The 12,923-nt window shown below is 37.5% G+C and overlaps 1 protein-coding gene across 1 annotated transcript in view; it reads left to right on the forward strand.

The window, feature by feature from the left end:
• The window catches only part of LOC121403093 (regulator of G-protein signaling 21-like), a 71,642-nt gene that overhangs the window by 29,468 nt on the left and 29,251 nt on the right, over window positions 1–12,923 (forward strand). The window contains exon 2 of the mRNA XM_041590661.1: window positions 10,752–10,828. Within this exon, the coding sequence (XP_041446595.1) occupies window positions 10,786–10,828 (43 nt within the window). The 5' untranslated portion in view covers window positions 10,752–10,785. The remainder of the gene's footprint in view (window positions 1–10,751; window positions 10,829–12,923) is intronic.

Consider the following 12,923-nt stretch of genomic DNA (forward strand, 5'->3'; position numbering starts at 1 on the left):
AATCGAGTAAATGGGAGATGAGCTTTCCGTAATTCGGAGCTTTCTGGATAATGGGTTTCCAGATAACAAATCCCATATCTGTTATACAGGTATGAGATCCTTTATCCAGAAACCCATTATGAAAAAAAACTCAGAATTATGGGACAGTCATCTCCCATAGACTACATTTTAATAAATAATTCAAAATTTTAAAACTTATTTCCTTTCTCTCTAATAATAAGTCAGTACCTTGTACCAACTAAGACATAATTAATTCTTATTGGAAGAAAAACAATCCTGCTGAGTTTATTTAACGTTTTGTTTTTTTAGTAGACTGAAAGTATGGAGATCCAAATTACAGAAAAACCATAAACTTAAAAACGCCAGCTCCCAGCATTCTGGATAACAGGTCCCATATCTGTAGTATACCTAACTTGTTGAATTCACTCAGGGCTCAAATTCACAAAATTTGCGAAATACATAGAGTTGTTCATACTATATAGCTGCAGTAATATAATATTCTCAGTGAATCTTTATGGTATTACAGGATATTTTGATGTTCCACTTGCATGCAATATTTAATCTAGCAGCTACTAAATGCAGCAAATTTGCACTGGTTGCTTGTTCAGTGTTTACAATTTCAACTGCTTCTATTCACAACTTGTGGGAATTGGAGTTCCTATACATAGCAGCAGGGATGGGCAACTTGCTGCTCTCCCTATCCTAAGGTACCATAGTGAGTGAAAGGGGATCACTAATATAACCTGGCAACCCAATAAGCCAATCCCTTATATGTTTGCAAAGCCATTGGTTCAGTAGACGGGGGATCAGCATGGAGGATTAACAGAATATGGTCCACAAACCTTCTGGTGATTCTATTCACTAAAATGACTTTAAATCGTACAAAATGGCAAAAATCAAAAAAAAATCCGGCTTTTCAGGGGAAAAAAATGCAAACATTTTTTTGTGTTTGTCCCTAATCCGATCGTAATCGTAACTTCGAAAAAAAAAAAATAAGAGCTAATCGTGGATTTCTAGTTTGGTCCGACTTTTTCCATTAAAATAATCAGAAAAATTCGGACTTTGATAAATAAGGCCCTAGAAGTCATTTTAACATTGAGAGAGCAAACAGTGGAGTCTGCGGTCAAGCATGCAGCATAACTTTCTTTCTGTGTTACAGACAATGGTTTTCTCTATCCAAAAAAAACAAGCATTGATTCATTGCCAATCAACGCTAGTTTGAAAAGCGGAAAAAAAAACAATGTTGTTGGACCAATCTATCCCCTTTACAAAAATATATCCTGCAGAGATTGCATTTTATTACACCTTTGAGTTCCTTGTGGGTGATTTTAATGAGATAATATCCAGAGGTCATTCTTGTTCAGAGTTGTGACTTACACAGAACTCCAGCTGCAGGCCCATTTCAGCAATACCAGATACACATGACGAAATCAATGGGGCACAGAAGAAAAAAATGCTCCTTTCATTATATTCTCACAAGATCCTACAGAAGTGTCACCAAACTGTTCTTTTCTCCTTGATGTCACTTTATATGAAATGCGACCTTAGATTAGGTTTTCCCGTAAACTGACACGACTGAGCTCATAAATCCAAACCTTTGTGATTTCTCCTAGATATGTATACTATGCAATAAATTTAGGACGCTCAGTGTTTTACAGCACTGAACGTTTTACAAGGATATTATGAGTTGTACAAAAGTTTGTAGTTTTGCTTAGTAAAATAGATTCTTTGGTTTTAAAATATAAACTTGAATGTCAAGTATCAAAGTATCAGTCATAGGCAGAGCATTATTTCTGTGTTTGGGCAGAAAGTCAAGATATTTTCTGCACAGATGCCTTCATAGTTTCCCTGGGTCACTTTCACATATAATACCCCAGAATCCAATGTAGGATACATACAGTGGCAATTTCATGTGATAAACCTCCCAGAACACCTTGCAGGATAAATAGTGTTCCATTTTTAGGAATAATAACCAAAAAAACAAGATAAATATTGTTCTGAACGCATGACAGGAAAAATACATTGACTTTTTCATATAGAGAGGCACATTTATCAAGGGTCGAATTTCGGTTTAAGTTTTTTAAAACTCCTATAAACTCCCATGAACTTAAAATTCGACAAATCTAAATTTATTATAAAAATCAAATTTTTTAAACTTGGGTGAATGGGATCAACCTGAAAACTCGAAATCGAACTTGAATCAAATTCGATTTGAATTTTAAAATCTCGATTGTCAGGAAGGCTGCAAACAACTCCAAATTCATTCATGGACGTCTCCAATTGACTTAAACAGCTATTCACAGGTTTTAGGTGGCCAATAGTTGAATTTGAGTTCTTAAAGGGCCAGAGTATGATAAATCTCGAAAATCGAATTCCCTAGTCGAATTTGACAGTTTTGACCATAAAAAAACTCGAAAATTAAAATTTTGAATTAGAATTTTCAATTTGACCCTTTATAAATGTGCCCCATAATGTCCCCAGATAATATGGTAGTTTAAATAATGGGGCTAATGCATAGTATCCCTGAACAAATGGCAGGATACATGCAGTGCTACCTTCATGTATAATATCTACATCCAGTCCAGTGTCGGGCCCGTCCCCTCTGCGGATTGGATTAGACAAAAAAAAGTTTTTTTTAGGCGCCGGGCAGCGTCATATGCGCATGCGTGCGGCACCTAGTCATTCTCAAGCAGCACCTTCATGCAGGCGCTTTCATGGATGCGCTCTCGGCACTTCATTGTAGGAGGGTGGGGGGTCGGAGGGGGCCCTGGACATTAGCCCCCCAGTTCGACCCTGATCCAGTCTATATAATTCATCCAGTTTATTGTAGAAAATTGGTTCTGGTTTGGGGTGGCTTAAACTCCCCAAGCCTTTATTAGAATCTGCCCTTGTTATCAGTAACTGTGAGGAGACAAATAGAAGTAATTTTGCTGTGGTGGCAAAATACAAAACTAATTTCAGAGCCACTTTAGATTTAGAAAAACAATTGCTGGTTTATTAGGATAAGCGGTTTATTAAGACTACTGCCAAAGCACTATAAAAACAAGAGCAAAATTACTTGACAAAGCAACAAGTGGAGACAGAATATTCATACTGTATTGGTATGATATGTGGTTGCAGGAAAAACAGAACATGGGGGAAGAATACTCAGTACTGCAGCCATTCAGAGATCTAAACTCATTATATGCATGTCTCTTGAAGTTGAGCGAACACTAATTAGGGCACCCTTTCCTATCTATCAACTTAGGGTAAAGAAGTTGCTTAAATTCTGATGCTACATATATAATAATAGAAACATCCCTATGCCCAGTTAGACTGCATGGAAAATTTGTTTATGTGTCGTCAGCTTCAGTGTTAAATGTAATCCTCTGAAACATATTGTTGAACTTGTCAAGGCTTAGAATCACCAATTGCCACTAGTTTAAAGCAAGAAAAAAACAGGACAGTCTGGTTTGTTAAAGGGATCCTGTCATCGGATAACATGTCTTTTTTTAAAACGCATCAGTTAATAGTGCTACTCCAGCAGAATTCTGCACTGAAATCCATTTCTCAAAAGAGCAAACAGATTTTTTTATATTCAATTTTGAAATCTGACATGGGGCTAGACATTTTGTCAATTTCCAAGCTGCCCCTGGTCATGTGACTTGTGCCTGCACTTTAGGAGAGAATTGCTTTCTGACAGGCTGCTGTTTTTCCTTCTCAATGTAACTGAATGTGTCTCAGTGGGACATGGGTTTTTACTATTGAGTGTTGTTCTTAGATCTACCAGGCAGCTGTTATCTTGTGTTAGGGAGCTGCTATCTGGTTACCTTCCCATTGTTCTTTTGTTTGGCTGCTGGGGGGGGGGGGAGGGAGGGGGTGATATCACTCCAACTTGCAGTACAGCAGTAAAGAGTGATTGAAGTTTATCAGAGCACAAGTCAAATGACTTGGGGCAGCTGGGAAATTGACAATATGTCTAGCCCCATGTCAGATTTCAAAATTGAATATAAAAAAATCTGTTTGCTCTTTTGAGAAATGGATTTCAGCCCAGAATTCTGCTGGAGCAGCACTATTAGCTGATTCATTTTGGGCAAAAATGTTTTTTCCCATGACAGTATCCCTTTAACCTCTTTGACCTGTCAAATTTTTTTATCTATGTTTAACCATGTTTATCCATTTAACCTTCTATCTTTTAGAATGTCTCTTTGACTAGTGTGGCAAAGTATTTATTAAAATGAAATAAGAGGGAAAACAAAGTCTTTATTTTATGGCCATTAAATGTTCTGCTCACTCAAAAACATGTTTACTTCTTTCTCTATAAAGATGAACATAAATAGAGAACACTTTTACATAAATGTCACCAAGTAAAAAACCTGCTGATTCTTTGCATATTAATTTTAACCTCCTGCTGTCATGCTGCTTGCAGCCTGAAAATCACCGAGAGCTTCTGTATCACTATCTAGCACTGAACTAAAAATGCCTGGAAACAAAGTTCCCATGTATAGCTTTATATAATTTACTGAGAACTAGTGGGAAAAAAATTTGACTCATGAACAGACTGGACAGGCTGTATTTTCTAATTCAATTACTAGGTACAGGATATGCAAATTCAATTTGCTCCCAGTCTCTCTTTATTTTCTATCTACTGTCACATGTTCTGTTAAATGATTCAGCTGGGGCCCATATACGTTATTTTATATTGTTTAAGAAAGTAGCATAAATATTATCTGCAACATTTAACTATGTCCATTCATAAATTATGCACCATTGGATTCTGCAATATCGAAAATGCTGTATGTTAAAAAAACAATATCCAGGTAAAATATATTCCAAGCATTTCTTCTTTGTCTGGGGAACTGTATATTAAGGAAAAGCACCCATTCGGAACAATGCACTTCTAAATGAGCAGTCAGTGAGAATTGGGAGAATCATTTGGCGCTGCATTAGTTATTTGCATAATAGCGGGAAACAAATGCTGTATGATGGAAAGGAAAGGACAGGCTTGATATAAATGTACTAGGGCTATTTACTTTCATGAGCAACTTGTGTAAATAGCTTATTGTACAGTGCTGGTGTGTGCTACCAATAATGCACCGTATTAAGTAATAACATACCAAGCCTTGTACCAAATTCTATTTATATCATAAAGATACAGCTCGGACCTCTTTTTCCCACCAGTAAAACAATAACACTGATAAAACTCACCAGGATACATGGACAGAATGCAGAAAGAATGATGAATTAGAGCTCCTGTGTTGACACTGCATAGGCCCAGTGTAGGACTGACCTGAGCTTTATACAGATTTTATTGTAAAGTGAGGGATTCTTAAAGGATTCCCTTTAAGAATAGGGATGTAGCGAACTGCCGTTTTGGTGTTCGCGAACGCCGTTCGCGAACACCGGCAAAAAATGCGAACGGTTCGCGAACAGTTCGCGAACTTCGAACACCCGCAAAATCGTTCGATTCGAACGTTCGAAGGATTTTTCGTTCGATTCGAACGTTTGAAGGATTTTCATCGTTCGATCGAAGGATTTTCATTCGAATCGAACGTTCGAGGGATTTTAATCGTTCGAACGAATGGAAATCGGTCGAACGAATGGAAATTGTTCGATTTTAGCGATCGAATGGTCGCGAACTCAAATTGCGAACGTTCCCAAACGTTCGCGAACATTAGGCGGACGCGAACGGTCGATGTTCGCGCGAACAAGTTCGCAGGCGAACAGTTCGCTACATCCCTATTTAAGAATTCACAAGCATTAGATTTTTCTGAACGGTATCTCATTTTAAAGGTGAAGCCAGCCCAACAATTTAAAAATTGGTGTATTTAAGGGCCATGTAAAAATGGCAGCTTGGGTCACTTTTATGGGTAGCACAGCATATTCATTTAATAATTGTGGCCCAAGAGTTGGTCGCTCCACTACATACGCCATTATTTTGATTGACCCTGCATTGTGGAGACAATCTGATCGCCATGTGTGCTACCAATTGTTGCCCTGTGACTATGTACTCAAAAGATTTACTTACTGTGTTTGCTTCTATGTAGCACTTTCATACATTCATACTCATTCAATTAAGTGGCACAGTCCAGAGTTGAAAACTTCAAAAGGGACAGAGCTAAGAGAAAGCTGCATAGTGTTTCTAATAGATTGGAAGCATAACTGGGTGTGTTCATGATGGAAATATTGTGTAGTCTATATTGCTCCATTTTTCAAATGTTGTGCCAGATTTAATTTGATGAGAAAACATTATCCCCTTATTCAATTCCAGGCAGGGCCAGATTTCTTCTTCGGCCACCCCTAGGCCAGAGGGTCAAATACCGGCCTCCCTCCCCTTATGAGCACTTCCTCCTCCTCCTCCCCACGCATGCGCGCATCTACGGATTTCTCAACCATGCTAGCTCTTCAGTTCTTCAGTTCTTCAGCTCCCACTGCTCTGCTCCCGGTGAGGCATAACAATGCGGCTGGGCGGCATGCCGCTCCTAACAATGTGCCATCCTAGGCCAGGGCCTTTGTGGCCTCGCCACAAATCCGGGCCTGATTCCACATAGTCTCAAAGAGCCAGACCCAATTCAATGAGAAAAACTTATCTCACTGTTTACAACAGGGATCCTCAACCATTTCACCCATGAGCCACATTCAAAGGTATACCAAAGTTGGAGATCAACACAAGCATGCAAAAAGTTCCTGGGTGCCAATTATGGGCTGTGATTGGCTATTTGGTAACCCCTATGTGGACTTTAACCAAAACTTGCCTCCAATCCAGGAATTCAAAAATAAGCATCTGTTTTGAGGCCACTAGGACTGGTAAGCAACATGTTACTCATGAGCCAGTGGTTGGGGTCCTCTGGTTTATAACATGCAAATTCTGTTGAAGTCTATGGGGGGAACTGAAAATGAATTAGCAGAAAAGTTTTTTCTCCTCAAGCTGAAAAACTATAAAATAAAATTTTCTTACAGCATTGAATCTGGCTTGTTGTGAGGTGACGTTTCGGTCCACACAGGGATATTTCTCAAGGCCTTGAGAAAGGTCCCTGTGTGGACCGAAACGTCATGTCGGCTTTTCATGTTATTTTTAATGCACCTTTTCAGTAATTCACAACATATCTCTGTGTTGCTGGTCATTTTTTCATTATCTAATTTATTTACTTGCACCCGAGGCAAACTTTAAAAGTGGAGTGCTGCCCACACAATTGAGCACCATATTTTGTTGCTTAAAATTAAGGGTTGAGAAATTGGCAACAAAGTTTGATCCAATTTTTTGTTTTTGTCATTTCTAAACATACTTCTTGCTGTTATTCTTATTTATCACTCACACTTGACACAATGGAGAGAAAACGCTTCATTGTAATTGATTGCAGGGTGCTGCATTCAAAAGCAATCTTTATTCTTCTTAAAGTTAAAATTAGCTCCAAGAAAATATCTTCACTCAGGTCCTGTGGGCATTCATCACTTGAGATATTATTTGAAGGTTTTTATTTAGTTGTATCTGAAAACCATCTGTAACTGGTTGTCTCCTGCTAGGGAATGAAAGATTTGCATCAGGTTGAAGAGGTCTCGTTCTCTCTTGCACCATCAGCTGAGTTAGTTTCACTCTTCATAAATATAAAACGATTTGTACACTTTGTAATGGGTTATAAACATTGAAATGTTTTTGCAGGGTATTTCCACACAAATCCCTATGTATAGATTGGTGGTACACTGTACTTGCAGAGATAACAGCACAAAGCTGGTGGCTGTTAGGCCAAGAACCCACTTGGTACAACTGTGCTCTGTCAGTAATTGAATGGCTTAGACTTAGCTGAAAGATCTAAATGATTATACCATGGCTCACACAGATGCCTACATGGTTGAGAAACATTTGAAATCCAGACACAGAAATGCAGGCAAGTTAAGCTTCCACAATTATCTAGAACCGGTATATTTTACCTTAACATTTTTATCTTCATCTGCAGTACATTTCAATTTGCATTTTTACTATTGATAAAATCTAGGAAACAGAAACAAAATCATTTTAAAAAGACAAGTACTGTAATTTCTTTCTTTTGCTATTTTCTGTGTTTGTTGAATAACAGACTATGAAAAGACGTGGCTTCTGGCTATAATACTAAATTAAATATTTATGCTATCACCTGAAATGGTTCATATCAGACAGCATTGCATAGAACACACTTTTAAGCAGAACTCAATTGTTCCGTCAATATATGTAAAGGAACCAAAAAACGAATCTACACTGTACTGTTGGAAAATAAGTATACAAATATGCATAATGGCTCAGACAGGGCATGTTACTGATATTCGGTTATGCCTGCTTTTAAGCAACAATCTGTCTCCCATTATATATAGTTTGAAGCCCTACAAAAGCAACGAAAAAAAATTATACATAAGAACTTTAACAAAGGGTTTAAAGTGGACCTGTCACCCAGACACAAAAATCTGTATAATAAAAGTCCTTTTCAAATTAAACATGAAATCCAATTTCATTTTTTTCATAAATTTTATTAATTCATAGCTGTTGTAAGCTCATTAAAAATTTCAGCTGTCAATCAAGTATTGTCTGCCCCTCCTCTATGCCATGTGCATAGAGGCGGGGCAGACAATTACTTTCACTTTCCATTCAGCACTTCCTAGATGTCACTGCTCTCCACACATTCCCCCATTCTCTTCATCATTTAATTGTGTAGCCAGGGCATGGGGATGGACATTGTGTCCCCCATTTTGGTGCACAAACAAGATTCTGAGATGATGCAAGGCTTGTCTTAATAACAGTGTCCACAAAATGGCTCCTGCCTGCTTGCTATCATTTTGAATTCCCATACTGAAGGAAACAAGATTAAAATAATTTATATAGTGTAATTAAAGTTCATTTTGCTTGACTAACATGATAAAATAGGATTTTGAATAATTTTTTTTGGGTGATGGGTCCCCTTTAAGAGCAACAGAGAAAGAGTTTCATTTGCAAAATTTTCATTTCTATAAAGTGTATAAAGTGTTTTCTCTTTCAGACATTATGGTCTTTATGCAAATTAGCAGGAATACAAATAAAACACTCTCTGAACCATTTGAAGGTCATCTTTTCTCAACCAAATTCATATACTGGTTTCAATAACCGTTTTTTTTAGCACCCTTGTGCTAGAATGTGACAAGTTATCTTTCCTGAAATTGTCATAATATTTTCTAATAAAAAGGATTATTGTGTGTTTTATAAGTGATCTTTAGAAAACATATGTAACACTTACAAAGCCTCAGTAGTTATATGACTGCGGATCTTTGAAATTAAATTTACATAAAACTGTAGTATATTGTTCAATAATACACTTTTCCAGGGATCATAAATTGATTAATACTGACAACAAGCAGCAATGTGCCTGTGTACATTCCATATTTCAGGGTTTTACTTTGATCTGTGCCTTTCTATGTATATATATATTTTTTTTCCATTTTTTTTTTAAAATAAATTATTTATATATTTACTTCTTTCGAGTACAGAAAAGAAGGGCATACAAAGAGTCTATGCAGGCATGTTATCTTAGAAGCAGTATAGACTAGTGATGGGCGAATTTGCGCCATTTTGCTTCACCGGAAAATTCGCGAAACGGCGAAAGATTCGCAAAACGGCTGCCGTTTTTTCGGAAAAAAATTTTTTGACGCCGGCGAATTTTTGCCGTAAATTTTCGCGGGCGTTTTGCGAATTTATTCGCTGGCGGTGAATCGCGAATTTGTGCCTGGCGAATAAATGCGCCCATCACTAGTATAGACATATTAGTACATTGGTACATTTAATATATTATGGATGATCAGGAGTGGACTATATGGTTTAAGCTTTCTCCAGATAAAAGTTAACTTAGGCTTGGTTTATAGCTTGTTCAATTTAAGGATGTATATTGTTTTTGCGAGCTATCTGGCAACTTAAGAGGAGTATAATTTAAAGCAGCCTAGCATAAGCACAAGGGTTAAAGGGTATTAAAGGGTATTATAGAACTAACAATAATTGTGTCTAAACTACATATACTAAAATTTTGATAACATAATTATATCTAGAACAGCTGTTGAGAAGCTTTATTAAAACATGACCCCTGCTAGTATTGGAAGGTGCAATGAAGCATAAATTCATCAACCATGTACCATTTCTTACTGACTACAATGAAAGGCACTATTAGTAGGCCATGGTCTTATTTGGTGATATTTAACCAAAGACTGGTTTATAAGAACTGCGTTTGATCAATTGTAACTGTACAGCAGTATCTATATTTAATTTAAGGTCTATAGGGCATGGACCTTCTCCTTGCTTCTTTAATACTGAGCACTTTATCTTGTACAGAAATGCATCCATTGTAAATAGCACTCTTAAAAATAATGCGTCTGAATGTCGAATGAAAACGCAGCGCATTGCGACGTGTCGGGTCCAAGCGCTTCATCTAGTCCTGCCCTAAAAGAAGTTGTTAAAAATGTGCTGTAACCAATTCAAATTTACAGAGTAGTAAATAATTAACAATATTAAATTGCAAATGTATTTTTCAGTACACCCAAACATCATAAATGCCTGTTATTTGGTCATCAAACCAGGGCATTCAACTGAGACCTATGCGAAATCTCACTAATACCAAAAATACAGTTAGGGTATGAGGCATTGGCAAACCTACATCAGTTTGAACATGGATGGTCTTTAGATGTAAGAAACCCTACTTTAGTATACACTGTATTTTCAACTATATTTCAATACATAATGACATTTTTACTATGTATATTTGACAATGCAATTTTATTTATAGATACTGTCTCCATAGTTCTACTTCCACTGAGGAAATGGAATGTTATGACACCTTGGACAAGTTACTTGCCAGTAAAGGTAAGATATATTTAGAGAACTGTATTCATTCTAGGTAATGTATAAAATATAGCAAATGCCATTCACACACAGGGACAAATTCACTAAGCGCCGAATCGCCTAACGCTAGCGTGAATTCGCTACCGTTGGGTATTTTCGTTACTTCGCAAATTCATTAATGGACGCTGGCTTAACTTCGCTAGTGTTACTTCGTACCCTTATGCCTGGCGAATTTGCGCAACGGACGTAACTACGCAAATTCACTAAAGCACGCATTGTTCTGAACGCTACCTTTTACGCTAGACTTCCTTCGCCACCTCAGACCAGGCGAAGTGCAATAGAGTAGATAGGGATTGCTTCAAAAAAAGTCCCAAAAAAAGCTGGCGTTTTTTCTTTATTATGGGTGATAGGCTGAAAACGATCGACAAATTTTTTGGGGCTCCCCTCCTTCCCCCCTACATTTCCTAACTCAAGGCAACTTAACTGTACAATGGGCACATGTGTAGGGCAAAATAAAAATGTTATTTGCTGTTTTGAAGGTTTCCCAGGCTTCCATTGGAAATTGAATTTGGCGCCGTATGCAAATTTACCATCACTAGCGTAACTTCGCTTTGCTTGGCGAATTAACGCTAGCACAGCTTCGCAACCTTACGCTACCCCTGAGCGCAACTGCGTATTTTAGTGAATTTGAGGAGCGCTAGTGAAAATACGCCTGGCGAAGTGCGCGAAGCAGACGCCAGCGCAACTACGAATCTTAGTGAATTTCCCACACAGTGTATTTGTCTGTTTTGTCCCATATAAGCAAAACATGTTTTCATGTCTTTTCCTTTCTCTTTGTGTACATCTGCCATTCTTTTTGAACAGTGAAAATTATTGTTTTGGTTTTATTAGTGGGGCTACAGGAATTGACTCACTTGAAGGCAGAACTTGTGAGGAGGCTGTTTTCTATGGACAAAGGTTCATTTTTATTTGCCACTTTGGGGTATTCATGCTGTACAGTAAATCCGTTCCTTTAAAAATCCCTCTTCTGTATCTCCATTCATTAATCAACCAACAGTGTGAAACAAGAAAAAAAATCTTTGCTGAAATTTTAAATGAATCATGGCAATATGTCAATGTGTTTGTTCAAAACAAAAAAAATCTTACGTCTAAGATGTTGTTTTTTTAAAAATGCGATTTGGAAAATGGAAACATAAACATCAAGGGTATGGAAGGACATTGTTGCTGCATTAACCACCTGAAAACGCAGATTGTGTGTAGTTGGCTCGAGTTTGACCCACACCTGCAAATGTTTTATACAAGGTCATTATTTTTAGTTGCCTCAAAGGTATCACACTATTGACATAACAATGTATTCTGCAAATGTGCTTGAAGCATGGACCTCTTTGAAATTATAATGATATATAAATTATAAATGTATATATTTATAAAATTATAAATTGGGATAACACAAAATGAATTATAAACCAGACAAAAAACCAAAATAAAACTAGTAGAAATACTTTAGCATAACTTTAGAAACTGCTGAATAGTATGAGCCAAAAAGAAACATATAAATAAAATAAAATAATGTATTTTATTAATGTATATAGTTAGAAATATGCAGGTTTAACCAGCAGGTAGTAGTAAGTCCACCTATGAGCCTACATAAGACAGTGCCTTGCTGAGACACTTCCTCTTTTGGCCTAGGAAAATCAAGAGACAACTTATAGACCATTGTGGCCAAGCGTATTGGAGAGTTGGATCCAGGCTAGCTAGAGTTTAGTAACGATGTGTGAGTTCACTTTAGGAGTGACAGGCAGTGAGGCTAGCAAGGAAGGACAGCCTGTTGTCCCACCAAAGGAGTTAGTAGTTGGGGTTATATCCCTTAAGGTGAATGTGAAGGTGAACAGGGATGTGAGCATTGAGGTGTAGCTTTAGCGTGGGGACCTACAGTGGAAGCTTGAGCACTGTACATGTGGTCATGACAGAAAAGGGGGTGTAGTTAAAACCCCTTTGAACACTCTGCCTGTTTATTCGGCGTAACAGGGGGCCTTGGAGGCTTTGATGAGACACGCTCTGCCTGTGTTTGTGTGAGAGGGCTGCCTGGAGAGAGAAGCTGCATTTCTACCAGTTT

This window comes from Xenopus laevis, chromosome 4L, assembly GCF_017654675.1.
Source record: "Xenopus laevis strain J_2021 chromosome 4L, Xenopus_laevis_v10.1, whole genome shotgun sequence".
In the NCBI taxonomy this organism is placed as follows: Eukaryota; Metazoa; Chordata; class Amphibia; order Anura; family Pipidae; genus Xenopus; species Xenopus laevis.